The 25,894-nt window shown below is 42.0% G+C and overlaps 3 protein-coding genes across 6 annotated transcripts; 2 read left to right on the top strand and 1 right to left on the bottom strand.

The window, feature by feature from the left end:
* The first annotated feature begins 923 nt into the window (after positions 1 to 923).
* LOC118308991 (neuronal vesicle trafficking-associated protein 1) lies at positions 924 to 5,078 on the top strand. 2 transcript variants are annotated; one of them, XM_035630543.2, is made up of 6 exons: positions 924 to 1,120; positions 1,355 to 1,513; positions 1,801 to 1,917; positions 3,155 to 3,265; positions 3,662 to 3,880; positions 4,388 to 5,078. In XM_035630543.2, the coding sequence occupies exons 2-5, from the start codon at positions 1,385 to 1,387 to the stop codon at positions 3,860 to 3,862; spliced, it is 558 nt and encodes a 185-aa protein (XP_035486436.1). In that variant the 5' UTR covers positions 924 to 1,120; positions 1,355 to 1,384; the 3' UTR covers positions 3,863 to 3,880; positions 4,388 to 5,078. The 2 variants fall into 2 exon arrangements, with proteins under 2 accessions (XP_035486436.1, XP_035486434.1); XM_035630541.2 differs by having other exon boundaries at positions 3,662 to 3,907.
* Positions 5,079 to 5,451: 373 nt separating this feature from the next.
* On the bottom strand, positions 5,452 to 19,745 carry stx18 (syntaxin 18). 2 transcript variants are annotated; one of them, XM_035630536.2, is made up of 11 exons: positions 19,538 to 19,745; positions 10,107 to 10,174; positions 8,947 to 9,062; positions 8,726 to 8,803; positions 8,517 to 8,583; positions 8,309 to 8,400; positions 7,463 to 7,557; positions 7,038 to 7,096; positions 6,471 to 6,540; positions 6,286 to 6,366; positions 5,452 to 6,175 (listed from the first exon to the last, which is right to left on the bottom strand). In XM_035630536.2, exons 1-11 carry the CDS (start codon positions 19,688 to 19,690, stop codon positions 6,080 to 6,082), a joined length of 975 nt encoding a protein of 324 aa, XP_035486429.1. In that variant the 5' UTR covers positions 19,691 to 19,745; the 3' UTR covers positions 5,452 to 6,079. The 2 variants fall into 2 exon arrangements, with proteins under 2 accessions (XP_035486429.1, XP_035486430.1); XM_035630537.2 differs by lacking the exon at positions 10,107 to 10,174 and having other exon boundaries at positions 19,538 to 19,730.
* A 4-nt stretch (positions 19,746 to 19,749) lies between these two features.
* Positions 19,750 to 22,282, top strand: LOC118308990 (myb-related transcription factor, partner of profilin). Of its 2 annotated transcripts, none has more exons than XM_035630539.2 (4): positions 19,750 to 19,882; positions 20,163 to 20,464; positions 20,689 to 20,821; positions 21,035 to 22,282. In XM_035630539.2, the coding sequence occupies exons 2-4, from the start codon at positions 20,167 to 20,169 to the stop codon at positions 21,408 to 21,410; spliced, it is 807 nt and encodes a 268-aa protein (XP_035486432.1). In that variant the 5' UTR covers positions 19,750 to 19,882; positions 20,163 to 20,166; the 3' UTR covers positions 21,411 to 22,282. The 2 variants fall into 2 exon arrangements, with proteins under 2 accessions (XP_035486432.1, XP_035486431.1); XM_035630538.2 differs by having other exon boundaries at positions 19,767 to 19,917.
* Positions 22,283 to 25,894: the final 3,612 nt, after the last annotated feature.

The raw sequence follows: 25,894 nt of genomic DNA, 5'->3' as shown, positions 1-25,894 counted from the left end.
GAGACCCAAAACAGAATGAATCGGTGAGACTTAAACCACAACTGGCAGAGTACTGTCTGATTAAGTGTAATCTAGGCCTTGGGAACTGTGTCACCTTTAACATGACCAGAGCACGGAGGTCTGTCTGTGCCCATGTCGAGATGAGGCATCTCGCCTGTGGCAGTGGGACCGGATTCAACTCCTGAGGAGACAAGGAAGTGTCACCTTGTGATCCTGTACAGGATGAAAACAAAATGCACTTTTTGTTCTTGCTTGTTAGGTTTTTAGTGTCTTTTAAGCTCCTAGGCTGGACACTTTGAAATAAAACGACTGTACTGTGCCAAAGTTTTGGGCTGGACACTGGACAGGTGACGTACGTAGGTGAACAAAAACTGACTCTAGACGTCCGAAAAAACTGAGCAGAGTGTGTGTATAAATCTAAGTTCTAGCAACCATATGGTTGTTTAATTTGTAAAATTGATTGAAAATCATACAACAAATGACACTTGTGTGACAAAAACGGCGTCATTGTGCATGTAGTTATTTTAATTATTGATTTACAGTACTGAAATCCCTGCAGTAGCGCCTGCTACAGTAGTCTAATATTCGCTGTGATTGAAAATACAGCACACTATCACTGGGATGACAATTACAGTACTGTGGTTATTGATTATTGTTATTTTACTGTAATAACATCTACATTACTTGACCGCATTACAGCAATGTAAACTCGCTGATTTGCTGCCGGTCAGTTACTGTACATGTCACAGTGTGACTTAACCTTCTCACATGGTGGAACAAAAGCATGGATCACAAAAATCTCTGCAAGAGATTCCTTACTGGCTGTGTGCTGACCACAAATTTAAAATAGTACAGGTATACACAGATGTGTGTGTGTGTGTGTGTGTGTGTGTGTGTGTGTGTGTGAGATGAGGATGTTACATCACTTGCAGTGCAGCCAGACGCCAGCAGCAGCATCCAGCTCGGAGGAGGAGACGCGGCGCACGAACCCATCTGGCCATATTGTGCAGCAGCAGCATCTCTCCGCAAATCGGCTGCGTCACACACAAACACACGCACACCAGCGCCGGAGCCACTGAAGACGCCGCAGCAGCAGAGATACACCGATTCACAAGAGCTGGTAAGTGTTGGGATGCGGTAGATGGTGTTTTTCTGCCCCCCCGACCCCCCTCCACAGAGACGCTCCAGCCTCATCATGTCGGATCCCTGCGTGTCCTCTCCTGCGCTTTTGTGCTGAACAGGCTTCCTCCTGGCCCACAAAGCGCCTCGCATCATATGTGTTAGATTCTTTTTTTTCCAGAGAGGTACCAGCTTTCAACGAGCGCTCTCGCCCCCCCCCCCCCCCCCATCGCAGGTTGGTGTGTTTTTTCTCCTGTTGGGAAAAATGGTGAAGCTGGGGAATAATTTCAGCGAGAAGAACAACGGGAAGGCGGTTTGTGAAGACGGATTCGACACCATCCCTCTCATAACACCGCTGGATGCCAGCCAGCTGCAGTTTCCTCCACCAGACAAGGTAAGGTTTTTGATTTGTTCCCCCCCTCCCCCTCCCCCATTGATTCCACAGCCACAGCGAGGGGCCCTGTGGTGATGATGACCTCTCCAGTTTCCAATTAGTCCAATTAAGGGAACTCATGTTTATCTGTACAGATCTATTATTTACATAAGTAGAGGAGCAAAGTAGATATCATTTCACCCACCCGGCTTCTGTGATCCCTCCTTTTGTCATCACGCTATTACTGCAAGCTGATTGGACCTGTTCTCATGTGTGTGTGTGTGTGTGTGTGTGTGTGTTTCTTTCAGTTGGTGGTGAAGACAAAGGCAGACTACGATGGCGAGAGCAAGAAGGGGAAGCTACGATCACCGAAAATCGCAGAGTTCTCAATAAGCATCATCGAAGGCGTCTCTGAGCGACTCAAGGTGAGAATGATGTTTGCTGCCACCGTCTGTGTCCCATGCCTCATCCCATTTCCGACGACTCCCACACTCCCACACACGCATATGCCACAGAGCAGGCAGCTGTCTCCCTGCCGCTCCGAACGTCCGTCCCTGCTGCCGTCTCAATGTTGTCTCTCCAGTCCAAGTCAGACTCCGTGGCTTCTCTTTGCCCGGGCCACCCTCTCGTCTCGTGTCCTGCGCTGGCTGTCATCTTGAAGGGCTGCACAGGGACACAATTCCACAATGATTCACTTAACCCCGCCCCGAAACTCTCATTAATTCAGCTGCTGCCATGGCGATGGCCTCCAAACGGGCAGCATCTCTCCAGCCTCCTTCGACGGCCCCATGGCCAGCAGATGGGATTAGCTCCTGGCGGCCATTTGAAATGGTCATTTAAGCACGTGGTTTTGAAATGAAGGAGAAAGTGAAAACACAACACTGGCCTAGCTGCACATGCGAAAGATGTCTTTCCATGCTTTGAAATTCATTCATCACACATTCACTGCACCGCTTTCCCTCCTAATTCAAAATCAACAGATGAAACTGTCAAGCTTTCCTTGAGCGAAACAGCTTCTGAAAGGGCAAAAAGAGGCACGTCACTTTCTCGGAGAACACAGCTCGTTTCCTCACGTTGGCGCTTTGAAATGCAGCAGGCGGCCCTTTCATCGCAGAGAGCCTCTTTCATAAGCTCCTGTTGCGTTGCCTCGCCCGTTTTGTACTGTCTGCTCTGCTGTGCAGGACTCACACGGGCAGAGGGGAAAAAAAGAACATCCTTGTATTCACATCGACACACACTGTTAACGATCACATCTGTGCCAAACATGCTGGGGGAACATTACGCAGAGTAGCCTCGCTCCCGATCTAAGAAATCCTCAAGAACATTGTGAGAGCACAGCACTCGGCGAAAAATCAGCATTTGCATCATGATTTCGCAGTTTCTCTGTTGGAACTGTTTCATGGCACAGACGTAGATCAGTTTCTCCGATGGAGCCATTTCCCCATTGACTGGCTGTTAGTCACTGTTACATATGCTGTACAACTTCACATATGTAGACAGAACTGTATAACTTGGTGCACACCTCACTTATGTGAATGAACCTATGAGCCAAGACAGCTACAGTGACCCTTTCTCTCAGGCTGAGGCTGAGCTGTCACTCAGGACTTGTGCTGATGATTGAGCTGGTCTGTGTGTGTGTGTGTGTGTGTGTGTGTCCTGCAGGTGACCTTGCTGGTGATCTGTGCCCTGGCCTTCCTGGTGTGCGTGGTGTTCCTGGTGGTCTACAAGGTCTACCAGTACGAGCAGCCCTGCCCCGACAGCTTCGTCTACACGGTAAACATTTACCAGCCTCATCCTTTGTGACCCTGTAAGACGCTGATGTGTTCAAGTTCATTTTATCGTCGGCATCTCATTTAACAATAAGTTTGCTGGAGTCATGACTCAGCTTCACAATTAAAGGACTTTGAGGGAGATGTACTCTTTATGTTCCTCCTTGAATTTTTTTTGTTCGTATGACCTTTGACAGCATCATTTTCTATTTGAAGGTGTCATTTTATCACAACTGCCACACGTTAATCAGCTTTTCTACTAATCAGTATTTTTTTTAAATTAGGAGAATTAACACAATATTCCTCCATGAGTAGATGTCATATTTTCAAAAAAATGTTCACCTTTGCAATTGATCACCTCTTGGTATTTTTCATCTTGCTCCATCGCTCTGTCGAGCAGCAAGGACGCTGCATGCCGGCTGGGATGTATGGCAACTTCCCCCCTCAGGGCCCTGGGGGCCGCGGGCGCCTCTTCACCCTCATCAACCACTACAACATAGCCAAGCAGACCATCACTCGGTCAGTATCACCATGGATGACCATCATGTCTGAGGAGAAGGTCACCCAGCAGGAGACGGAGACCGCCCAGAAGCTGGCTTAACCCACCTGGCATCAGGAGGTGGGCTCACCTGCTGCAGAGGAATAAGTAAATAATATGGTTGTGCCATTCAAGCAAACCTCAACAGTCCCATGGCAAAAACAAAAAAAAAGTTCTCGATCCTGAGGTGCTGTGCTGCCTTGTTGATGTAGTTTGGTCAGCTGGTGTGTACTGTAGCAGGAAATCTGTGGAAATTTTGAACATGTTTCTCAGCAAAGTGAGGCATAGACTTTGGATGGATTTGTGGTTTGTTTGAATAGCATCTGTCGTTATTTATTTACACTTGAAAACAAGAGTGGCAAATGTGTAGTGAGAGCCACAGAAACACAAACACTGATACAGACACACACACACTCTCACTGTCTTTGTACATACACATATGTAAGAGAACCCACTTTAGTACTGCGATTGTGAAATGACTGTGAACCATGTTGTGTCTGCGTCGCTCGTTTTCACGCACATGCACGCACGACTCTTAATAACAATGATAATAACAAAACACTTTGCTTTGGACCTCTTCATTTTCAGACGCATCGCGTACTGATGGCGCATGTCAGGCCTCTCCGGGTCCAGCGAGTTTGCAGCATATTTGCCACTGAGGTCATAATTTTATTGTCATGATATTATGAACAACAACAAAAAAAAGAGGTTTGAACTGGAAGAAAACTTTTAACCAGCAAGAAAAAAGAAAAAAGGATTTGAATTGACTAATTATTTTGATTCATCCCATACTGCTCTCTGCATATAGTGCTGTTAAGGAGTTTATAGTATTTGATGCATCGAGTCTTTTAAACCAGCATTACTGATTGTCTCCATTCATTTGAACTGTTTGTGAACACCATGTGCTTTTCTTTGCTGGCTACATGAGACTTAACTCAGTGGTTACTTTTCGTAGCATAAATCTTACGCTACTCTATTGAATGTTTTTTGCATTGCTAGTGAAGACACTGTATTGTGCAATGCTTTGCATTGACTCCTGTCGCCACAGATGGCTGTCGGTTGCCATCGCAGATGCTAGACTTAGGTTTGATGTAGTGGAACAATCTGACAATAGTTGCTTGTCCTGTTGCTTTTTTTCCCCCTGTATTTGTCATTTGACTTAAACTGTCACAGATTATGTACTTTTTTCAAACAAAGTGATGATTACCATTGAAGTGCATTTGCTACATAAAAATGTTCAATGAAAAACTGAAATAAAAGTGCCCACATTTCACACCGACGTTCCGAGTGGAATCCATGTGTGTAAAGGGAACGTTGTCTTTTACTGTTTCAAGAGGAGATTTTGTCAATAACACTGAAGCTCCCACAGAGCAGAAAATAAATACAGTTAACGCTCATGTTCTATTGAGTTAACATCAGAGAAACATGTCTACGCACTGTGTGCTTTGACAACCATATAGGTTCATCCTACTAAACAGATTAGAAGAAATATTAGGGGTCTGCGTGAATGAAATGTCGACAGCATCTTTTCTTTGGCTCACAAAAAAAACCCCAGAGACATGCTGTGGTTTTCTGCTGTTCTGCTCTTGATGTTATTTGAAAGCTTTACATAAATTTCAAATGGATTAGCTCATAAAAATGATGTCCCGAGGTCAAGAAAGACAGAATTTAATTAAGGATATTGCTGAATTTTACTCGAATGTGAGTGGTGCGTCAGTGCAGTTATGTTTTGAGAGATATCAAATTAATGCCCAGAAAGCAAAACATTCTCATTGGTTTGACAGTGATGTATAAATGAAATGTCACAGAGGGACACCGGGTGTTTGATCTATTTAAAGACATTAGAAGATGCAAGTCTATACAGTGTCCTATAGGGCATTAAAGCAAATGATTCCAAATGAGATCAACAGAAACCATTTTTTTTTCTTTCAGTCAATTAGATTAAAAGCAGTGGCAGCCAATCACAACCTTATCATTCAGTGACAGACAAAGAAAGAGCGTCCAACCTCACAAACACGTATAAGTAGATACAGTGCTCCCTACAAAGCCCGACTTCACAGAAGTGCTTTTAAACACACTGATGCCGCCCCTAAAAGCACTGCCATCGCCACTTGAATCAAGACCTCTTCACGAAGAACAACTTGTCCACTCTGTCCATCATGGGAAAACCGAACATTCAGTCTCAGTGTTGTCATCACTTGTTAATGAGATCACCAGTATGTGCCAGAGCCAGGCAGTTTCCTGTCGTGTACCCAGAGAGACTCCACGCTCGCGGTTATGTTAGCTGTCATACCAGTCCAGGAAGAGGAGAGAGAAAGAGCACATGACGAGGAAGAAGAGGATCCACACCCGGAAGCCGGCGTTGTTTTTGATTGCCTTTGATAGAGGTGAGAATATACAGTAGAAGAACAGGTCAGATTTATTAACAATGACCAAAGGAAGAATTATATTTATGATTACTGTGTTTCTCATCTAGTGAGTGTTACCTCTCGTATATCCTCATTGCCTTCTTTCACGTTCTCTGTAGCCCCCACAACCAGCTGATGAATACTGTATATCTCCGTTTCCTGCCATGGAAAGTGAGATGGACAATCAGTTCACGTGCGACTGACCCTCACAGTTGTGTGCATTCAAGGGACAGAGTGAATGAAACAAAATGACGCCAGCTTACTTGTTGCAGCACTTTCTCAGAAAAGATCTCCTGAAGTCGAGAGATCTCTACCACCTTCCCCTCGATTTGCCTGATGGGCACAAAAAAAATTCATCATGACATGTCCCATGAAAGCAGTGTGCCTAGCATATTTAAGCCCTTCCAGATGGCATTAGTATTACTGGGACAGGTCTGGTAATTTTCACCTCAGGACCCGAGGAATTTTGTTCCATCTGGAACAAACATGTCAGTGATTTTCTCTGGCTGCCACAGTGATAATTTCATCTGCAAACACCTCTGTCCTTGGGTCATTTTAATCCTGTCTGGTTCAACATCTGGTATTTCAAATAAGTGTTGTCTTGCTCACCTGGCATTTCAATCACTTATAATTTAGTGGGAGGGGCCATGACGATGTGTAACACAGTTACTCACAAGTGGCTTTCGATTACCACAGTTTTCCCCCCAATAAATTACAACGTTCACAGAATACTGCCGTCTGAGCAGAGTGAAATTACTGATCTCCCTGGTAGTAGTCATGCTGTTCACAACAAACAGAGAAAAAAATTATGTTTGCTGGGAGATTCTCACCTAACTTCATCCACCAGGCTGCTCATCTCACTCACCAACCTCTGATTTTCCTGTTCAAACTAGACAGACAGACACAGCAGCACATTCACATCTTCATCAGTGACGATTATGCATGTGTCAGATATTTATTTAGTGTCACAAGAACATGGATATGCTGTGTTATTAAATTAATTCATGTGAATGCTTGTGTGAGGCTATACTGCGTGCTACCTTTGTATTGACAAATAAGTCAAAAGTCAACATGAGTCTGTTGTTTGGATCTCTACAAATGTAATCCTCCTCCTCCTCAGTAAAGCACGGACGTCTGCTTTACTGATTAAATAGATGTCATCTAAGAAAAGCTACACATTCAACACTTCAACCATACAGATCTACATATACAGTGTACCATGAATAATGAATCATGACGACTGGAGGTGTCGTACCATCTGGATCTCCTCAGGAGAGAGCTCGTCCTCCACACGGCCCTCCTCCCACAGGTGTTCCACAGTGTTGTCCAGGACCTCTAACACACTCTTATCTACAGGAAGGAAAAACAGAGTGAAAATGCCTCATGTAGCCGCAAAACTGTACTTTAATTGGTTTATCAGTCGCTCATCTAGTTGCTAATTCTGTCTTTGAAAGAGATAATATGTTTTGTTTAGATTGGGTAATCTTGTAGTCATTTTACATTTCACCACACTGGACCTTGGTGCAGCCAGTTTGGATTATTATTGTTATCTGGCTTCTATTCATCCTCAGATGTTTCATTGTGAACTGTCAAGTGTATCCATACATGGGAAGGTTTGACCAAACCCTGATGGTTTGGGTGACATCAACCTGTGGAATTACAAGCTACTGAATGTGATCTAATCAAAGTCACATTGCAGTGACACAACACTTTTCAAATTAAATTTTAAACACAGATGAAACACACACTGTTGTCCTTCAGATGACTGTAAAGATGTAAGTAAAAGCTGGTGTAGTTAAGATCCAGGTAAACATTCACCACTAACCTTTACTGCAGCACAAACTGCTTTACTAAAATTCTTGCTATAATCCTTTTGAAATTAAAATTTCTTAGCAAACGGTTTCTACTGGTTTAAAAAATCTCTAACCTAAGTGTTTCCTTGCCCTGCACAGAACACAGAACAAAAATAAATGCACTTTTAGGGGCACAGAAATAGCTTAATGCACAAAAATACAAAACCAGCAAAGGACAAATCACATTGAATAGTGTCCAGTCTACCCACACATACTGTCCTTGTGCTGCCATGGACACATTGACTTACCAGAACTTTCCTCCTTTACAGTTTTCTCCTCCGTGGGCTCGACCTCTCGTGTTTTCTCCACCCGACTGTGATGTTCTGGTGCCAGTCTGGACCTGAAATCACGAGACGCAGGAGCAAAAACATGTTGGTTTTTCAAGGTTGCTACTAAATCCTAAAAATGATTTTATAAAAGAAGTTAATTGTGTGAATGAGGTACTTGAACACTCACAGTCTCTTTTTGTCCACCATTCTCTTGACTCTGATGGCTCTCTGCTCAGAATACAGCTTACACACTCCTTAAATAAAAGAGGAGATGCATACAGCTAACAGTGATACCGAAACAGGCCTTGAACTTTTCCTGTGTCCTCTGTGGACGCATACATCACACTTGGTACAATACAAGTTCTGTCAGACTTGTTATGATTTGCATTAACTCACCCCTCAGATACATTTCAATGAGGTCCAGCACTGCACCTCTGTGCTCCTTTGTCTGGGCTGATGTCACATTCTTCCCTGCTGCATGAACAACAAGACCACATTTACTCGCTAGTTTGCTGTTGATGTTTTTTTAATTCAACCAAATTGAGTGTTGAGTTAGAAAATAAATACATCTGTACATATTTTACATTTATTGAGCTCACTATAATATTAGCGCATACCTTCATTGCGTAGCAGCTTGATGGCTTCAGAGCAGGTCCTCATGAAGATCTGAGCGTCCTGGTCGATCTGATCTCGTTCACTGTCTGTCATCCGGGTGAGATCGGATGAGATGAGACTGTAGAGCACACGACAACAATCGCAGTATGTTTTAATCATTTGTGGGTGAGTATCAGCTGCCAAACATTGGATTTATAACTAAACAAAGACTAATTCATGTACAAACTAAATACTGACAGATGCCTTTCTTCTCCCTAACTCACGTCTACCTCCAACCACCTCCGGTGCTTCCCTCTATTTCGAGTCAGGGTCGTGTGGGGCAGAGAGCGATCACAGCGGGACAAAATTGCTAAACATTTCTTGTTTCTGTGTGAAAGTTTGCTGCTTTTCTCAGTGTCATGTCTGTATAGCTTTAGGTTTTGGTCTATCTGAGGACGTTACCTTGAGCCCTGGGAAAGTGTGTTGTTCCCATCTATTTTCAGGGATCATCAATGAGGCTTTTACTTTAATTAGCCATTATTTAAGCACACTTGGACTGAGATGGTGGCAATTATTCTGTCTGGCAAAGCCAAATGGTGTAGAGAAAAATGAAGGGTGATAAAAAAAAACTGGAAGATAGGAACAGGCCATAATGAGGCTGAGTGTAGACGAGACTTACGAACACACCAGTGATGGGATCTTGATGTATTTTCCTACCACTAAATGCGACTGAACTCCACCCATCGACATCTCTGATGTCTAGTTAATGTGTTCTGTTGAGACTTTATCAACAAGCCTAACAAAACACGGGCTACTCCACAAAACCCGCACCTACAAAACACAGAGGGGGGCCTTGAAGGGAGGAAAGCCTGGATTAGTCCCAGGGCGTGATTTGTTCTCCACTTGGTTGCAGCTCAATTATTCCAGACAATTAGACTGGAGCCTGCCGCTACAGACCACCCTCCTCGCTGCTGACCTTGTGCCAGTGGCAAGACCCTGCAGCGCGCGCGCACACACACGCGCGCACACACACACACACGTCAAATAACCCTGACTTTTGACCCCTCCTGAATTTTGTCAGAATCAGAGTGTCCGTCCCCTCCCTGCAGCCTTGGTGGGTTTTCCCTGTCGCTGTTGTGGATTGTGTTTTGAAGGCGGCGACTAATTTTTTAGAGAGGCTTACCTTCCAGCGCTCACATAATCTTTCCTGTGTAGTAGCAGAAAGTCTTTGAGCTTGGTGATGTTCGCGATCTGCCAAGACAAAGTGAGAAGAAGCATTACTCGACTTCATTACCTTCATGTCGACGAGTCACCTTGGTTGCTCCTTCAAAGATGTTAACTGTGTCATCACAGCTGAGGAAAGAGTCTTCAGACGTGTACCAGGAAACTATTTCCTCCAGACTACATTTAGACAGAGCCAGAGTAAATGTAAAGATTAGTATTTATTGGAGGTGACAGGCGACTACTGTGTGTCTATCTCAATATTTTCTTTTACAATTCATCAAGTCTGTGACATACAAAAATCAAACCTGTAATTTGCTCCTCAAACAGCTCTCACAAATAAACGTGCGCACAGAGCAGTGACAGAACATTCTCTAATAAGCTTTAATTTCGTGATCTGCTACTATTCATCACTGAGAATATGTCCGAGTGTATGTGTGCACAGGAAAACCAGAGGAAACTTGGTTCAGTCCAATATTTGCTCCTGTAATTTTGTCAAATATTAAAAAAGAACAAATTGCTTCCCTGTCCACAGAGCTCTCCTGGCAGAGCATGAGTGGGTGTGAACACAGAAGGCTCTGTGAGACCCAGAAGACAGAACTGAGACAGGCACAGGACTGAAAAATGACACAACGAGTTTGACTGTGACAGCGACCCCAGAGCGTGGGAGATTATTTTGATAGCGTAATGACGCTGTCTTCGGCCTTCAGCCTTTTCACTCTAACCACCTCAATTATCAAATTGCCTTGGCTGTGAGGAGCAACCCGGCACCAGCCGTCTAATAATGTCTCTAAACATTCATTCCCAGCGTCACGGTGACCTGAAGCGGTGTTTCATTTGAGCTGACGTCTGAGAAATGACAATTTCTTCACCACAGAACGAAGGTGTCAAGACAAACAGAGCCGAGCAATTTGTTCGAAACCGAGCCCCCCCTCTCTCTGGTTCAGCAGCGAACCGAGCGGCGTAAGACACTGCTGTGGGGCACATGCTAACTCAGGCAAGCCGACCCTTGTAATAATACAATTATTAGAGGTCAAGAGTTAATTGTTGTTCAGAGCAGTTGAGCTTAGAGGGGGAGATCAGGGAAGAAGAGAACCTTTCTTATGGTTCAAAGTCTTTCAAAACATTGCATGTTATGTGGGTGTCTCGGTGAATCAGAAAACTTTGAAGCGAGCCCCTGTGAGTCCGTAGGATTTTCCAAACCTACAGCTGTTGAGACCTCCAAAGAACAACCTCCTTTTCAAAATGTACTTGGTGATCTAGGTTGGAACGAACGGGCTATCTAGTAGCATCCACATATGTTAGAGTAGTGAGATATGACAAAATGTACTGCATTATTCTGTGTTCATCAATTTGGAGTCCCTGATATTTTAACAACTGAATAATGCTTTAAGTATTTCATAAGGAAAAATGGTTTCCCCTTCAAAAATATGGATATCTTTATCCGCTTAGTTTTTTCTGTGATAATGAACTGTATATCTTTGGTTTTCACACTCGATCGGACAAAACAAGAGACCAGCCACGATCTCTTAGCGATGAGCATTATTTGTTAGTTGCTGACAAATTTTAAGATGCTTAAGACACAGCATGGTTAGGTGACTGTCATGGTGTGATCTTTTCAAACTAGTCTTCTTACAAGGCATTACTAATATCTTTTACTATAAACAATATTTTCTGCTTGTAATTAGCACTTTTTTATGTACAAACTACAGTATACTTACTTGAACCACAGTAATTGTAATAACACCTTTTTGACCAGCAGGCGGGGCTAAATCCACAGCATTAGATCAACCCAATGTGTGTGTGTGTGTGTGTGTGTTGTGGGGGTGCCAGGGAGTGTCAAGAGTGCTGCTCTGGGGGTTGAGCTGTCTCCTTTGTGTATACATTGGGGCTCAGATTCCCAGCACAACCTCAAGGGTTTGCAGGGGGTCAGGGGGATCAATTGCTCTTGTAACTTAAGACCCTAAAGAGCAAGTAAGTCCTCAACAATGAGGAAGAGGGTGGCCTTGTGCATGCCGCTCACCGTATGTGTGTAGGTATGCGAGTGTGTGCGTGTGTATACGTGCAGCCGCCATAGGGGTGTGTGTGTGTGTGTGTGTGTGTGTGTGTGTGTGTGTGTGTGTGTGTGTGAGGTAGAGCTCGTAGCGAAGGCAGGAGGAGACAGTCTGCCGGGCTACATCTAATCTCGTCATCATCAAAGACCCCCACTTTACCTCCTCACTTTCTCCTTCCCCCTGCTTCCCTCCAGCCCCGACTGAGCCCAAACAAACCATCAGGGGGGATTATTATGAGGAAGAAAAGAGAAAAGGCTTAGCTGGCAAATTTCAAAAGAGCTTGGACGGCCCTTTATTTTGTTAAATCCAGGTAACTGACAGAATTTGATGATGGCTGCCCTGCTTTGATTTTAAGTCCGTGTGTGTCCTGACCGAGGGCTATTCATACTGACGCCAATGCTATGTTGTATTTAGGTATGTGGGCCTGATGCATACGGGATGTTTCAGTGGAGAAGACTGTGCCGCATGTTGATTTTATTATCTTGTTTATGTCTGACTCTCTAATGGGGTAAGTTTGTCCTCCTATGTCTATTCGATGTTAGAACGCCTCCGTCAACTTTATAAACAACAAAAAGCACCATCAATCAAAGCTTTTGAGATTATTCATCGACTGAATATTTGACCTTCTTTTTTACATGTGCTAAAGTTTTATTATTGTGTTTTTGATTTATACTTGATAGATCATTTAGATTCAAAGCTATAAAAAGCAGCTCTAGCACAATAATCTTGGTGTTCAGATTCGATCGCGCAGGTCCGATCATGCAACGATACAAAACGTCAACTTACGAAACCGAGATCGCCATTTATTGTGTGATGGGCAGTCTGATTGATGCTTTGTTGGTGACCACTGCGGAGACAGGTCTTACAGTGTGTTTTAGACACACTGCTGCATTTTGAAGCAATCACATCACATTTCAGCAATTGCCGTCATATGAAACATATGTATTGGCTGTGGTGGCCATGTTTAACTAATGGAAAAACCTGGACAATGCAGTGGACAAAATAAACGAAGAAGCATAATGTGTTTAGGGCAACATCCAGTGATGTGTCAGGAACAGATAGATAATAGCAGTTGTTTTGAAACGCAGACAAAACCCTGTGTCGGAGGCGCCTATGTACGCTGCACAATACATTTAAATAGGGGACAACCTCTATCAAATAGAAAGAGCAGAATCTGCAGGTATGCCCAAGACAGTACATGTGAACAAATATAATGGGATCATGATAAAATGTGAAAAATGGACAGATCTGTGACATCCCTACCAATCAATTTCAAATATTCCTAAAAATCTAAATAACTTATGCAAAGTATAAGGTACTTGGATTGTCTCATGGTTTAATAGATTTGATAACAAAAGATATGAAAGAATATATTTTTGATAAAAAGTACCGACGATGAGAGACAGACAAAAGGAATGCCAGGGTGCCGCAGAGCTTCTAATCCTATAACATAAGGTGGGATATAAAATGTGCAAATGTACATCTTGTCAAGTAAAGAAGGTGATATAAAAAACTGTCCTTTACTCTTTCAGAGATGGTATTTGCCATATTTGTGAGGGGGGGCAGGGGGTTGAAAGAAAAACATTTACTTCTTTCTTGTTTGAAAATGTGGTCTCATGAAGAGACAAGACAAGTCTGCTGAAACCAGAAGCACCGAGCATGTAAAACATGTCCTATCAGCATCTTGATGAGCATGATTGATTTACAAAGACAGAAAAGAGCAGTTAAAGAATTTGAAGAATGGAGAAAGCAACGATAGTCAAAGTGTGTGCGTGTGGAAATAACAGACTTGTTTCCACACAGAGTGGATGACAGATTCTGACAATAATGCAAAAAATCCAACCTCATTAAAAACAGAGAACTACGACTTGGACAGTTTGCACCTCAGAGGCAGCAATCAACCCCGTTTTTCTTTTGACCTTTGCCTCAGCGCTGCCTTTCATCTGCTATAGGTAAATGATGACCAGTGAAGTGAAAAGCCGAACAATACTTTGCCGTTGTTTGTTAGTTACTCAAACAACAACATCACTTGACTTATTCAACATCGATGTGAAATGACAATACATAATTAGTACTCAATGCCCTCTCCCACTTACGTAAGAAAAAGGCACACTAGTGTCTCTCAGAGATGTCATCTGTTTTGGATGAGTACACATCTGTTGTAGTTTCATGGTTCAGCCTCTCTGTGTTTCGGAGTGTCAGGGTCAAGTATGCAGCCTGCTGTCATCTGTGTTGGTAGTATTTCAGCGATTGTAAATCACAATAATTAAGATTTGTCTAACAACAGAGTCGAACAACATTCTTTAAAAAGGTTTCCACAGCTGCTGCTTTAGTCTTGCAACATGTTTCAATGTTTAAATTGGGCCTTGGTCTATTGTGTTAAACATTACTTTTTGTTCTGCTTAAACAATTTAGTCTGCAGAGTATCTGGTGTCCATCTCATGATTTAGAGTTTGACATACATCTGTGAATCTGTGTTTCACCCCCATTTTTCCTCTTTTATTTTCAATTTCATGAATCATGCAAAAAAACATTGTTGCACGCAGTGAAACAAAATCAAGATTGTGCTCTGGCCCGACAGCAGATGCCTCGAAATTCAATTTGCCTGGCTTTCGTGGGAAAACAGTGCAGAGATTAGGCCGACTGGTAAAGAGACCATTTAGCAGCACGTTCATCTCAGGGTGATCCCTGCAGATCACTTCCCCACGGCTCAAGTGCCGACTCAATATAGACTGGGTTTAGACAGCTGTATGTGGGCATGTCTTTGCCCGTGTGCCAGGATAGTTTTTGACTCAAGACAATAAAGAAGAAACTTTATACATTTGAAAGATTATACCACTTTTCCCAGCCCTGTTTTTGAAAATAAACGCACACTTCCATACAGTTTGCAATACAATAAGCCTTCAGTCAGACTCATGACAACAATGTATACAATAGTCCAGATTAAGCTCATAATTTCATACATGAATTATTGTTTTCTATTCACCTGTGTACAATTATTTCCTGAATACTCAAGTACAGTCAATGCACTTTTTGCTTCTTCTTTTTTTATTTTAAGATCTGGACAGATTTCCAACTTTCCCTAAATGGCTGACATTAATGATAAATCATAAATGTCATTGCTGATTATAATTTTACCAACATGACCTGTTAAATGCAAAACATCTGCAAATATGTCCCATTGTCAACTGAATGAAAACAGAATCATAAAGAGTAGCCAACAAGCTATTTCAAAGCTTGATCACCATCACAGCCAATCTTCAATTTAACAAATGGCAAAATTAAAGGTAAATGTTATATTTATTAATAACATGTTTGTAATCTGACATTATTTCCGTCGCTGTATGATACATCACAAATGTTTAAAAACATTATAGACTTGGAAACATATTCATTACTAAGTAAAAATATCAAGTAAAGCAGTGTCTTGAAATTCAAACTGTTGGATTGTGAATATATGAGCCGACTATTTCAATGTGAAAATTGTGAGAGGGATAAAGCCCCTCCCCAACAGCAGAAAATACTTTCAAGTGCTGGCTGACCCTTTTGCATGGTTCATAAGAAAACACTGCGAAAAGGAGCCAATTTTGGAAGAGCAACACTAAAGGCACAGTTGGGAGCCCGGCACTATTTTCTACACACAATTTAACAATTTTAGAGTGACCCCCTTCATTTAAACTGGAGAAGGGCAGCATGCTACGCAGAGAGACGAGGTGGTGCGGTGAAATGAGAGATCACAGTGCCCCAAACCGACCCCTATGAGGTAAAAGATTCCCCAGACCAAAACCCCACCCTGCAAACACTGGCCCTCTTATTAGTAAATCAAGCTCCTTTTTTGCGTTGCCTTGAAAGAAACTACATTTCCTTTCTCATGGTGCTGCTTTCTGAGTGGAAAAAAGCCTCACAGGACCACTGTGTATTTGTCAACTTTGATGTTTTCTTTCTAAATTTGTGAAGCTCCAGTGGGAACTTGGAAAGTTATGCATGTCTAGAAGGGCACTCACATCTGTTGTGCATTAGGTGCCGGCCGTCAACATTGTTACTGGGGACCTAATTTAATATTTTCTTTGTTTTGATCTTCCACCTTTAATCACTGGCTCTTGGGAAGATCGGCTTTCCCCAAGAAATTGCTGGAGAGCCAAAAGAAAATGTTATTGCAGCATGTTTATGGAATCATACATGTAAAGAGGGGACCTGCATAAAAAAAAAAAAATGCTGCCTATGTCAGGCTGTAAAGAGAGAAAAATGGATAGTTGAGCCAGGGGAGATGTGGGTGAAAACCACGACATAACTGTAAGCAGTCAGGACATTCCAAACTCGCAATTTCAATTTCTACAAAAGCTGCTTCACCAGGATGGTTGAGATGATATCTGCAGTGCGAGGGAGACAGCGGTGGGGGGGAGGAAAGCAAAGGGCAGGCACCACAGGATAGGTTTTGGTTTCTTTTGATTCAGCAACAGTGCTTTTATTAAACCACCAGTTCTAATATCAATGTAACGAGACATAACAAAAAACTGGTTGTGCAGAGCCGCTGAGACTGTAGCTCAAGTTTGCCTCAGACTGATGGTTGGAGACATCAGGTAAAACTTAAGACCCCGACTCCCCTTGGGAAACGTAAAGTGGTTCTTCGAGGTGACTTTGAAGAGGTTTGTGTTCATGATATTCATGCTAGGCCAAGGACTTCTGGCTGTATAAGCAACACTCATGACATGGAGGGAAGCGTTTTTGTTGCCAATGGTCCATCTCCTGGTGCCAACCATTGATGATGTCGCTGTACTTCAGTGGAAGAATAAAATATGAGATGATTTGTGAAGGTTGCTGAAGTAATTAAATGCCAATGCTGCCTCTCCTCCCAAGTTTTTAAGGTCAGTGTCCCGTCACAAGAACTTGTTTTCACCAATATATTTAAGCTTATGGGAAATTTCCTATAATTAAATCAAGATTAGGAAGCTAAGTTAAGTATTTTAAAAGAGGCAATGAAATCAAAATTTCCTTGCTGTAATGTAGTTATGTAGTTGACAAACGTCTGGCTAAGACTGAACCACTGTTTTAATTAGTTCAGGATACTATTCAGAAACTTGCCACGTCTTTTCGATATCATGGAAATGATGAAAATACTCTTTTAGATTTTTCTTACTAATCTGACTTACTCCAGCCTAAAGTCTAGATCACATTAGGTCATTTTTTGGGTCAATTTTAAACCCAGTTTCCAGACCTGTTAGTGTGCGATCTCAGGCAGAGCAGTCATTTACTCTGAACTTCCCACACTGGGGAGGATTAGAAAATCCCTCCAACTGACGGGGACTTTCAAATAAGACATCCACGTTATGTGAATAGGTTTTTTAATTGAGCCCCTTCAAAGGATGTGGCCCCTGAATTGACACAGACATCTGTGACACTTGAACCACTTGTCCGTCAATCAGTCAAACATGTGCCAAAGATGTATAATCACATGCCAAAGGGGTAGATATTAAATTAATTACTGGGACCAACTGTTCGATTTTAGATCAGAGCAATCTAAAATCTTTCTAACTGTGATTTAGAACTAGATTCCATAACAGTTACAAGGTTCCCACACCTTCTTAAATATTGACTTTGAGAACTTTTCAAGGACTTCCCAAGCCCCTCAAATTCAAGGACCTAACATGCAGTTTGACACACGAATAAAGGTTAATCAATGTTAGAAGAGTAAGAATTTTGATAATAACAACTAACAGGCTTTACTGAAGGTCACATTCCACAGTTAAAAGGAAGGGGGCTTGAATGTGTGAACACACAGTTCAACACGTACATCATTACCATTTGCAAAAGACCAAATGCAGCAGTGCCCCTCCCGTGCCTGGTCTGCCGGAAATAAGAGAAGAAGAAGAATTGGAAGTAGTAGAAGAAGAAGAAATCAAAAAAATACAGACTCTATTCCTTGCCGTGTTCCAGTCAAAACACATCACCAAAGCTGTTAGACGCACTCGTGATCTATTGTTATGGGCTTTTGGAAATTTTCAGACGCGCGAATGAGTTTGTACTTCAGCTCACGCAGAGGGCGTCAGTTGAGCAGGCGATTCCTTACTGTGGCCAAAAGGCACATACCCGTTCTCACTGCTAGAATCTGGACACATGCGGCTTAAACCACCTCCCAATGTGGTTTTTGAGATCCGATTTCAATGAGTCCTCGATGTGTCCTGACAGTGTTTTCACCTGTAATTAGAGCCGTCCGACTGGCACTGATCGCATCACTCAGGACGGATGTGACTGCCAGCTGAAAAAGGGTGAAGGGTGCTGTGTGATGGCAGAGCAGCACATAGCCTTTTACTAATGTCAAATAAAATGAAATGTAAGACTTCAATTTCTATATATGCAAAGAAAAAATAAATTCAAGCACATTACCTACCCATGTCTAATTATGTCTATTATCAAGGCATTGTTGTTTTCTCGCAAATTCACAAACTTTCAAGTACGTCAGGTTCCCATCATGGGAACCGTGCAGTTAGCACCCTGCAGGCTGAGTTTAGAGAGACAGGCAGGGTGTACAAAGACAGACATAATGGTTCAGCCTAATGGTTGTGCAGGTAATAGCTCTGTGGAAAGCTGATTTACTTTGAGTACAGGGATTGTCATTCCCTTTTTTCAGCTCGAGTAATGTGATCGCGATTCCTGGTTGTTATGAGTGCTCCGGCGTAAACATAGTCAAGACCATACGATTAATATCTCTCCTGTGCAAAGCTGTGGAACTGTTTCTTGAACATGAATATGGTGACAGAAATGATATATCGCTGGACGATCCTCAGGATAGTTCAGAGTCTCCTTGCACTGGACCAAGCTGTAGTACAATTACGACTGAATAAATTCTGGCACAGAAAACATGAGACTGGAGCATTAGTTTGCATCTTGCACAGCTGTGGTTATCTTAGTGCTGCTGTTGAATAATGTCACTATGTAACAGGATGTCAAGGGGAACCTGCCTCCAACAGCACGGCACATAAATCAGGAGTGAGGAAAAACACAACGACACATGATCACAATGTCAATTCACTTTAACTCAACATACATGTAGAGCAGTTACGAGGATTATTCCTGCTACGGTTGCTCGATGTGATCTGTAGAGGATTGAGAGAAGCTGAATCTGTCAACTGGCAGAAATGTTGACAATTGTTTTACAGCAACGTAGACTTTCCTTTAATATGTCTGGGAGCATTAAACACTGTTGGAAAACAACCCATTAGTGTCAATACTGGATTTTACAACTCGGCGACTTCAGCTAAACAGCCGAGTGTCCAGTGAATGAGAGTTCAGTGTCGCTGCTAGCCCCGTTAGCTAAAGCTAGCTCGGGCAAAACACTCACCACTTCCTTCGCCTTCTGAGAGAAGCCGCTCTTCGTTCTGCTCCGCTTGAAAATCTCATCTTTGGTGGAGTCGAAGCCGATTCCTATCGCCTTGTTCCTGGTCTTCACCGTCTTCACGCTGGCTTTGAAGAGTAAAGTTATGTCCACCGCCATGTTCCGTGCCGCTGCGGCGCTGTAAACAAACTGACACGTCACCGGGAGACGACGTCACTGTCCTGCGACGCTGCGTTTTCCCTGAGACGGAGAAGAAAGCCTTACGTTTCACCTTAAGGTTTTATTCGGGATTTATGTATCATTGCGCCTTTTCTGCCTCCTAGTATCTGCGTCCCTCAAGAGCCTGGGCAGGTACCAAATTACTCTTCGACTTGATTCAGTTGCAGGTAGCGAAAATCTTCAAAATTCAAAAAATCTCTTAAATACAATGACTTAAGTTGAAAACGACTTAAGTGGAAGGCTTAACCTTTAAGACAGATGATCATATTAAACGGTAGAGTTGAATTTAACCATGCTGCAATTTCTCCACTGTATGCATGTGCTGCCAGGGTGTAACATGGATCAATTGTGTATCTATTCAATCAATCAGATAGTCAATGTGTGTGTATTTCTCTCTCTCGCTCTCTTTCAGAAAAATGCCTCTACAACTTCTTGAGGGGCTGTCCAGCAGGAAGCGAAGACCTAACTGGACAGACGAGGAGTGTCTCCTTCTTGCCCAGTTGATGCAGGAGAGGAAAGAAATAATCAGAGGGAAGTGCAGCACTGGGGTATCAATACAGGATAAAAGACAAGCCTGGGAGGAAATAGCCCAAGCCATCAATACTGCCTTTCCAGAGACTCAGCGAACAGTTTTTGACTGCAACAAAAAGTGGGAAAATCTTCTGGCAAAGTCGAGGGAGGAGATCAAACGACAGAGAAGGCATGCGGGTACAGGTGAGGAAAATATGCACTTTTGTTAGCAATAAAAAGTCTCATAATAAGTATCATTAAATCTGCAATCTAAGACTGGCAAAATAAGAGGCTGGATGTGTGTAAAGATATATGTTTAGAGTTTAAAGAAAATTTGAGGATATGAGCAGACCACATGTTTATTCGTATGTTGAATTAATTGTATTTGTTTTTTAATCAATTCATGCATGACATTTGCTCTTTCACAGATGAAGGCCTGTCATTTGAAGATTTCAGCACTGTGACCCAAATAGTGATTTCTGTGATGAACCTCTCAGACATGCTGCAACAAGATCGAGAAGACTCTTCTGTGTCAGACTTGGCGGAAACGCAACAAAACAGGTTATACATATTTTGTATGTTGGCTTCTCTCAGTGTACTAAAGTCACTTTTAATTTTTTACCATATTCTATCTTGAATCTGGATAAACTAAACCAAAAAAGAAATAAAGTTTTTTTGGTATGATTTGAATGAACTAGCTCTTTATATGTGTAGATTGCACTGCAACAGCTTGTCAAACAAATTCATGGACAAGGATTTTTTTCCCCATTTCAGCTGTGATAAAGATGGAAACAACCACAGAGCTGATGAAAGTTTGACAATCAAATGTCCACCGACAGAGCACAAGCTCCTTACATATCCACATCCATCCACCTCTCCAGAAGAACAAAAGATGACTGTTTTAACCAATTTTCCTGAATCACTCGCAGTACAGTTCAGTACTCCCTGTGCTGCCTCCGGAGAACACTCGGATATTCCCTGCTCCACTTCTCCAACCTCAGTGCACGGCACAACCTTGCAAGAGCGCACGGATTTGGAAATGTCTGTGCTGAGACGACAAGAGGCCGTCCTCAAGCTGCAAGAGGAATATTACACACTAAAAATTAAGATGATGAAAAAGCAAATGGAAGAGCCACTTCAAAAGGACTAACACAATTGTAGAAAAAAATCAGTTGCAGCTGTATGGTACTTGTGCCTGTCTATGAAATGTGGCAGATGAAAGTTAGTCTCATGATTTGTCAGTTTTATAGAAAAACAACACATTTGATCTGGGTGAAGACTTACTCCATATTCTGCTATATCTACATGTGACCCTGATAATTTGATAACTAACATCTCTTTCTTTGAAATTTCCTGAAAAGCAACCAACAAGTAGAATAAAAGGCTTATATGTTGTGTTGTTTTATAAATTATTGTCTTTCTCAAAGACTTGAGATCATCCGTTTTCTTTGTAGGACAGTGAAATTCAAGGGATTTCTCATTTGTTGCCTCGCAATGTCTTTTCACCATTCAAAACTCACTCACTTACACGTTAGACATCCTCTAAGTTGACAGGCAACACATTAACATGTAGGCTGAGGTATCTTGCCATATACACTAACTGAAATTTCAACTACTGAGTTCTATAATTCTTGAAATTGATTTACATTACTAAGGGAGTACGATTTGTGTTTTCTGGGAGGAAATTCCAAATTCATATGTGTAGTTTTACAGTGTGGGACTTTTTTTTGTTTATTTGCCGATTTATGTCATTTACTGATTTGCTGATTTGCTGATTTATGTCATTTACTCTTAAGTGCAAATGTGAAAGCTGTAAATGTTTGACATATACCAATAAACATATTTATGAAAATTGAACTTGATCATACCAGTGTAAGAAGGCCCCAAATAATTTGCCGTCTAGACAAATGTAGTTATTGGTGTGTAATATTTCTCATAAATCCATGTATTTGTAAGTGATGGGTTGGCACCCAGATGTAAAGTGGTGGGGCCCAGAGTGTTGAATTAAACTCTGTTATTTGCTGTGTGGTTTGCTCATTTCCTTTGTTAGTGTTGTGCCAGACTGTGTTACAGCTGAGTACATTGACTGTCTCTCCTTTTCTGCCGCCTCAGCATTAACTCCTCATCATTTGTTTTTTCATTCACTCTTTTCGCTTTGACTGTGGAAAGAGGGCGGCTTTTCAGGGACCAATGTTACTGGCACAAACGAAGGCATGATTGCCCTTTTGATACTTAATGTGTTGATGTGAGCAGTTTAACTGAGCATTAAAGTTTCCCAGCTTTTATCTTACCACGGGATAAAACACGCTATCGCTGAGCTTGCTTCAAGCATAGAGGCCGCTGTGCTCGGCTACTTCAACAGCAGATTTTTTATTTTCTATCCTCCTATTTTAGTTTGTACACATGAACAATGGTAACTTGTAGTTTGACTCCTGTTTTTAATTCAGGATATGGCATTTAGCTACATGGAACATGGAAAACCTATTTATAGGCCTACATAACTTATTCATGGTCGAGACCTTAACTGTGTTTCTGAAACCACAATAACATGTTTACATGCTCAACACATAATGTTATTTAACACTATTATTTTATCTAAAATGTTAAATTTTTTCAATCAGACATTCATTACTTTTAGCTAGTTATTTAGAAAGCTTCATATTTAGCTTAGTATTCAGTGCTAAATTATCTATTCCAATATTTTATTCATTACTTTTAACTATGTCAAAACTGTTAATACTTTTAGCTAACTATTTCAACTGTCTATAACTTTTTATCTATTAGATGTTATGCTTATACATTAACTATTATATCCACTACCACTGACAACTCATTAATCCATTAATTGTCCATTACAAAGTTTTCACACACTCTATTGCAGTAACTGTACAGACAGTTGAACTAGTACGATCACCAGGCCAGGAGAAAAAGAGCAAGGGTTAAGGGCCGGGCAGACTGGTACAGGATCTTAAGCTGGTTTTTGTAGATGGACCACTGACGGTGGCGAGGCACACATAACACAGCCATAAGCCCTGGGTGTCCATACAACCAAATACAGAAACCTGCTGCAAGTAGCATGGGCGACAATAGGACTGTTGCTGGTGGGAAAGTGATCATCCTGACTGGGCATCGCTTGTTGTTCAATGCTTTGTGACTTTTAACGTTTTTGATGTCAGCTTCACGTCATGCGGCTGGAAAAATGATCTAGAATATAAGTTACAAACCATTGAGCAACAAGCGCGTCCTGGTGGGGCTCATTAGTTTTTGTGTAACCTGGAAACACTCCCACTCGTCGTCTGTGCCACTTGCAGCACATTTGTTTATTTTGTTTTGTCGTGAGCATTTGCAGCGCATGCGGTGTCAAATTGATTAAGTTGTTTTGTTTATTCCCTTGTGTTTAGTCTATCTGCATCTGTGTTCTTGTGCGTTGAGCTCTCTCTGACACTGTAGGCCTACATTCCTAGATTCTATCTATCCCCATACGAAGCGTCAGTGACGGTATCCATTCCTCCCGCCTGTGACAGATGAGCCATGTTTTGGAGTATCCTCTGGGCAGTCCACTTAACTGTCTGAAAAGGAACCCCTTAATCTCCACTTTCTCTTTGTTTGGACTATTATCAGACCTGTCAGTCCAGGCTGCTTTATCTCCATTGGACTCATCTACTGGCTGTTTGACGTTGGCTTAATTCTATCAAAGGCCCTTATCTCTGTTTTGCCTGAGGATGCATCCTTCCTCTGACTCGCTAGAACGGCCCAGACTTTGATAAAAGGATCACTTATTGGGGTGAATAACACAGTTTGGCGAAAGGGCTTTTTTCTATCATCCATGTCACTGGCTCATTGTGCTTACGTTTTCCTGTTGTATTTTTGCTTGGTTGAGTTCATCTGTCTGCTGTTTCTGTGTATGTATTGTTTATGAGCAGGGTGGATTCTGAAACTTCAGCTAACGAGACAACGATAACCCATCAGCCACTTCTGATGCAGATTGGAGATAGTCACCTTCGATGGCAGTTAGCTCTCTCTGTCTCTCTGTCAGTAGTCACTTGAAGCAGTTTGAAGGAATGTTATGCATCTTGATCTGATGAAGAGCAATTACGTGGGAGGGAGCTGTTGCCTTTGTGGTGGAAGCTTACCTGCCACACCCTGCAGGCTTACAAATAAGCCTCTGGACATGTCCCAAATCTATGAGAATGGTCCATTTTCTTGGTGTGCTACTCCTTGTCAAATCTAGTTTGACAAGATCTGACAGGTGGGGGCAGAGAGGGAAGCACTTGTCAAGGCGCTAAATCAATTCATCTAGTTTGTTTTGGTTGGCATTACACAATGAGACAAATAGAAGAATCTTTTTATTGCACCAAGAAGAAAAGATATGTGGAGCTGGTAATAATACATGTTTGACTCAGGTCTGAGTTTCTGTGTTTGCCTCGTGGTGTCATATTGGTAACAATAAAAATTGACGTGTATTATTGTCAAGCAAGTAGCGATTGAATAGTTTGTGTCATTATCTTAACATAGACTGGGTGATAATGTATATGTGACTATTTTCCATATATGTGCTCTGTGCACTACACTGTGGGAAAATAAATCTCGGGTGCATTCACACAGTATCTCACACAAGCTTCTGAACTCTGCACATGAGTTTGCATGTCTGAGAACACTTAGATGTTAATTCTTTTTTACCACCATAATGACCAGAATCCAGTTTTTGCATATGAATCACAAGAATTGCATGCAAGGTCATGTACATGTAAGTTTCCTGGAAAACTAATCATGGAAAAGACATGCAGCTTAGCTGCTTGGACCAACAAAGAGCTACCCATAGGTTACGTTGAGAGTTGCAATCACAAATTGGATTTTCTGTAATGAAGTTGCTGTTACAAACGCTTAACTTTATTTAGATTAGAAAGGGCATTGCCCATTACCAACAGGCTTCGGGCACAATGTCTCTGCTCCAGGGATTAACCACAATTTATGTTTTTATTTTGCTGGCGTGGTGTCAGCCAAGAGGGGAAACTTTCTAAAAAGGCACAGTTACAGGGCAAATTACCATTTACCCACTTCTATTATTTTTTTCTTTTATTTTGTTCACCGCAAGCACAAACAAAATGGTTATTAAAGAAACTAGTTTTGGACATCGAGTGATTGGACTATGGCCATCAGAGTTATCACTGTGTCTTTTATTGTTTACCCTTGGCACAAAAACGTCTCTTGGTTCTACATTACCAACATTTTGAAGGTTGTTTTACAGAGCCTGTGGATATGTGAGTTTCAAATATGATATAATCATGCCATGGCCACTCTAAGAAGGTCCAGATTTAAGCGTTCTGGATATGCTTGACTTGATAATTTTCCACAATGGTCTTCAGAAATGGACAGCAATTGCCCCACCAATGAAAGGGGATCCTCTTTGTAATTAAAGCCAGTAGAAAATTGGATCATTTTTTGCCTGGACAGCTTTCACATTCCAGCCTAATATGGCATTGGAGGCTTTTGAAGTTGCTGTCTTGGCAGTACCAAATTATACCTTTCATCAGCCAATCATAAGAAAATGGCAACCTGACATTCCCACTCACAAGTTGCTTTTGAGCTGGAGTCCATGTAATCAACGAGCAGCACATACGAGGAGTGACACCC

The sequence above is a fragment of the Scophthalmus maximus genome, chromosome 6, assembly GCF_022379125.1.
Source record: "Scophthalmus maximus strain ysfricsl-2021 chromosome 6, ASM2237912v1, whole genome shotgun sequence".
In the NCBI taxonomy this organism is placed as follows: Eukaryota; Metazoa; Chordata; class Actinopteri; order Pleuronectiformes; family Scophthalmidae; genus Scophthalmus; species Scophthalmus maximus.
This window is presented reverse-complemented; position numbering and strand designations above follow the sequence as displayed.

Bases quoted from the DNA above. Each gene is read 5' to 3' on its own strand.
- LOC118308991 (XM_035630543.2), top strand. From the start codon at position 1,385: ATGGTGAAGCTGGGGAATAATTTCAGCGAGAAGAACAACGGGAAGGCG. The intron at 1,514-1,800 runs GTAAGGTTTTTG...TGTTTCTTTCAG, and splicing joins AGTTTCCTCCACCAGACAAG to TTGGTGGTGAAGACAAAGGC. The intron at 3,266-3,661 runs GTAAACATTTAC...TCTGTCGAGCAG, and splicing joins CCGACAGCTTCGTCTACACG to CAAGGACGCTGCATGCCGGC.
- stx18 (XM_035630536.2), bottom strand. From the start codon at position 19,690: ATGGCGGTGGACATAACTTTACTCTTCAAAGCCAGCGTGAAGACGGTG. The intron at 9,063-10,106 runs GTAAGCCTCTCT...TGTGCTCTACAG, and splicing joins GATTATGTGAGCGCTGGAAG to TCTCATCTCATCCGATCTCA. The intron at 6,367-6,470 runs GTAAGCTGGCGT...TTTCCATGGCAG, and splicing joins CTGAGAAAGTGCTGCAACAA to GAAACGGAGATATACAGTAT.
- LOC118308990 (XM_035630539.2), top strand. From the start codon at position 20,167: ATGCCTCTACAACTTCTTGAGGGGCTGTCCAGCAGGAAGCGAAGACCT. The intron at 20,465-20,688 runs GTGAGGAAAATA...GCTCTTTCACAG, and splicing joins GAGAAGGCATGCGGGTACAG to ATGAAGGCCTGTCATTTGAA. The intron at 20,822-21,034 runs GTTATACATATT...TCCCCATTTCAG, and splicing joins GCGGAAACGCAACAAAACAG to CTGTGATAAAGATGGAAACA.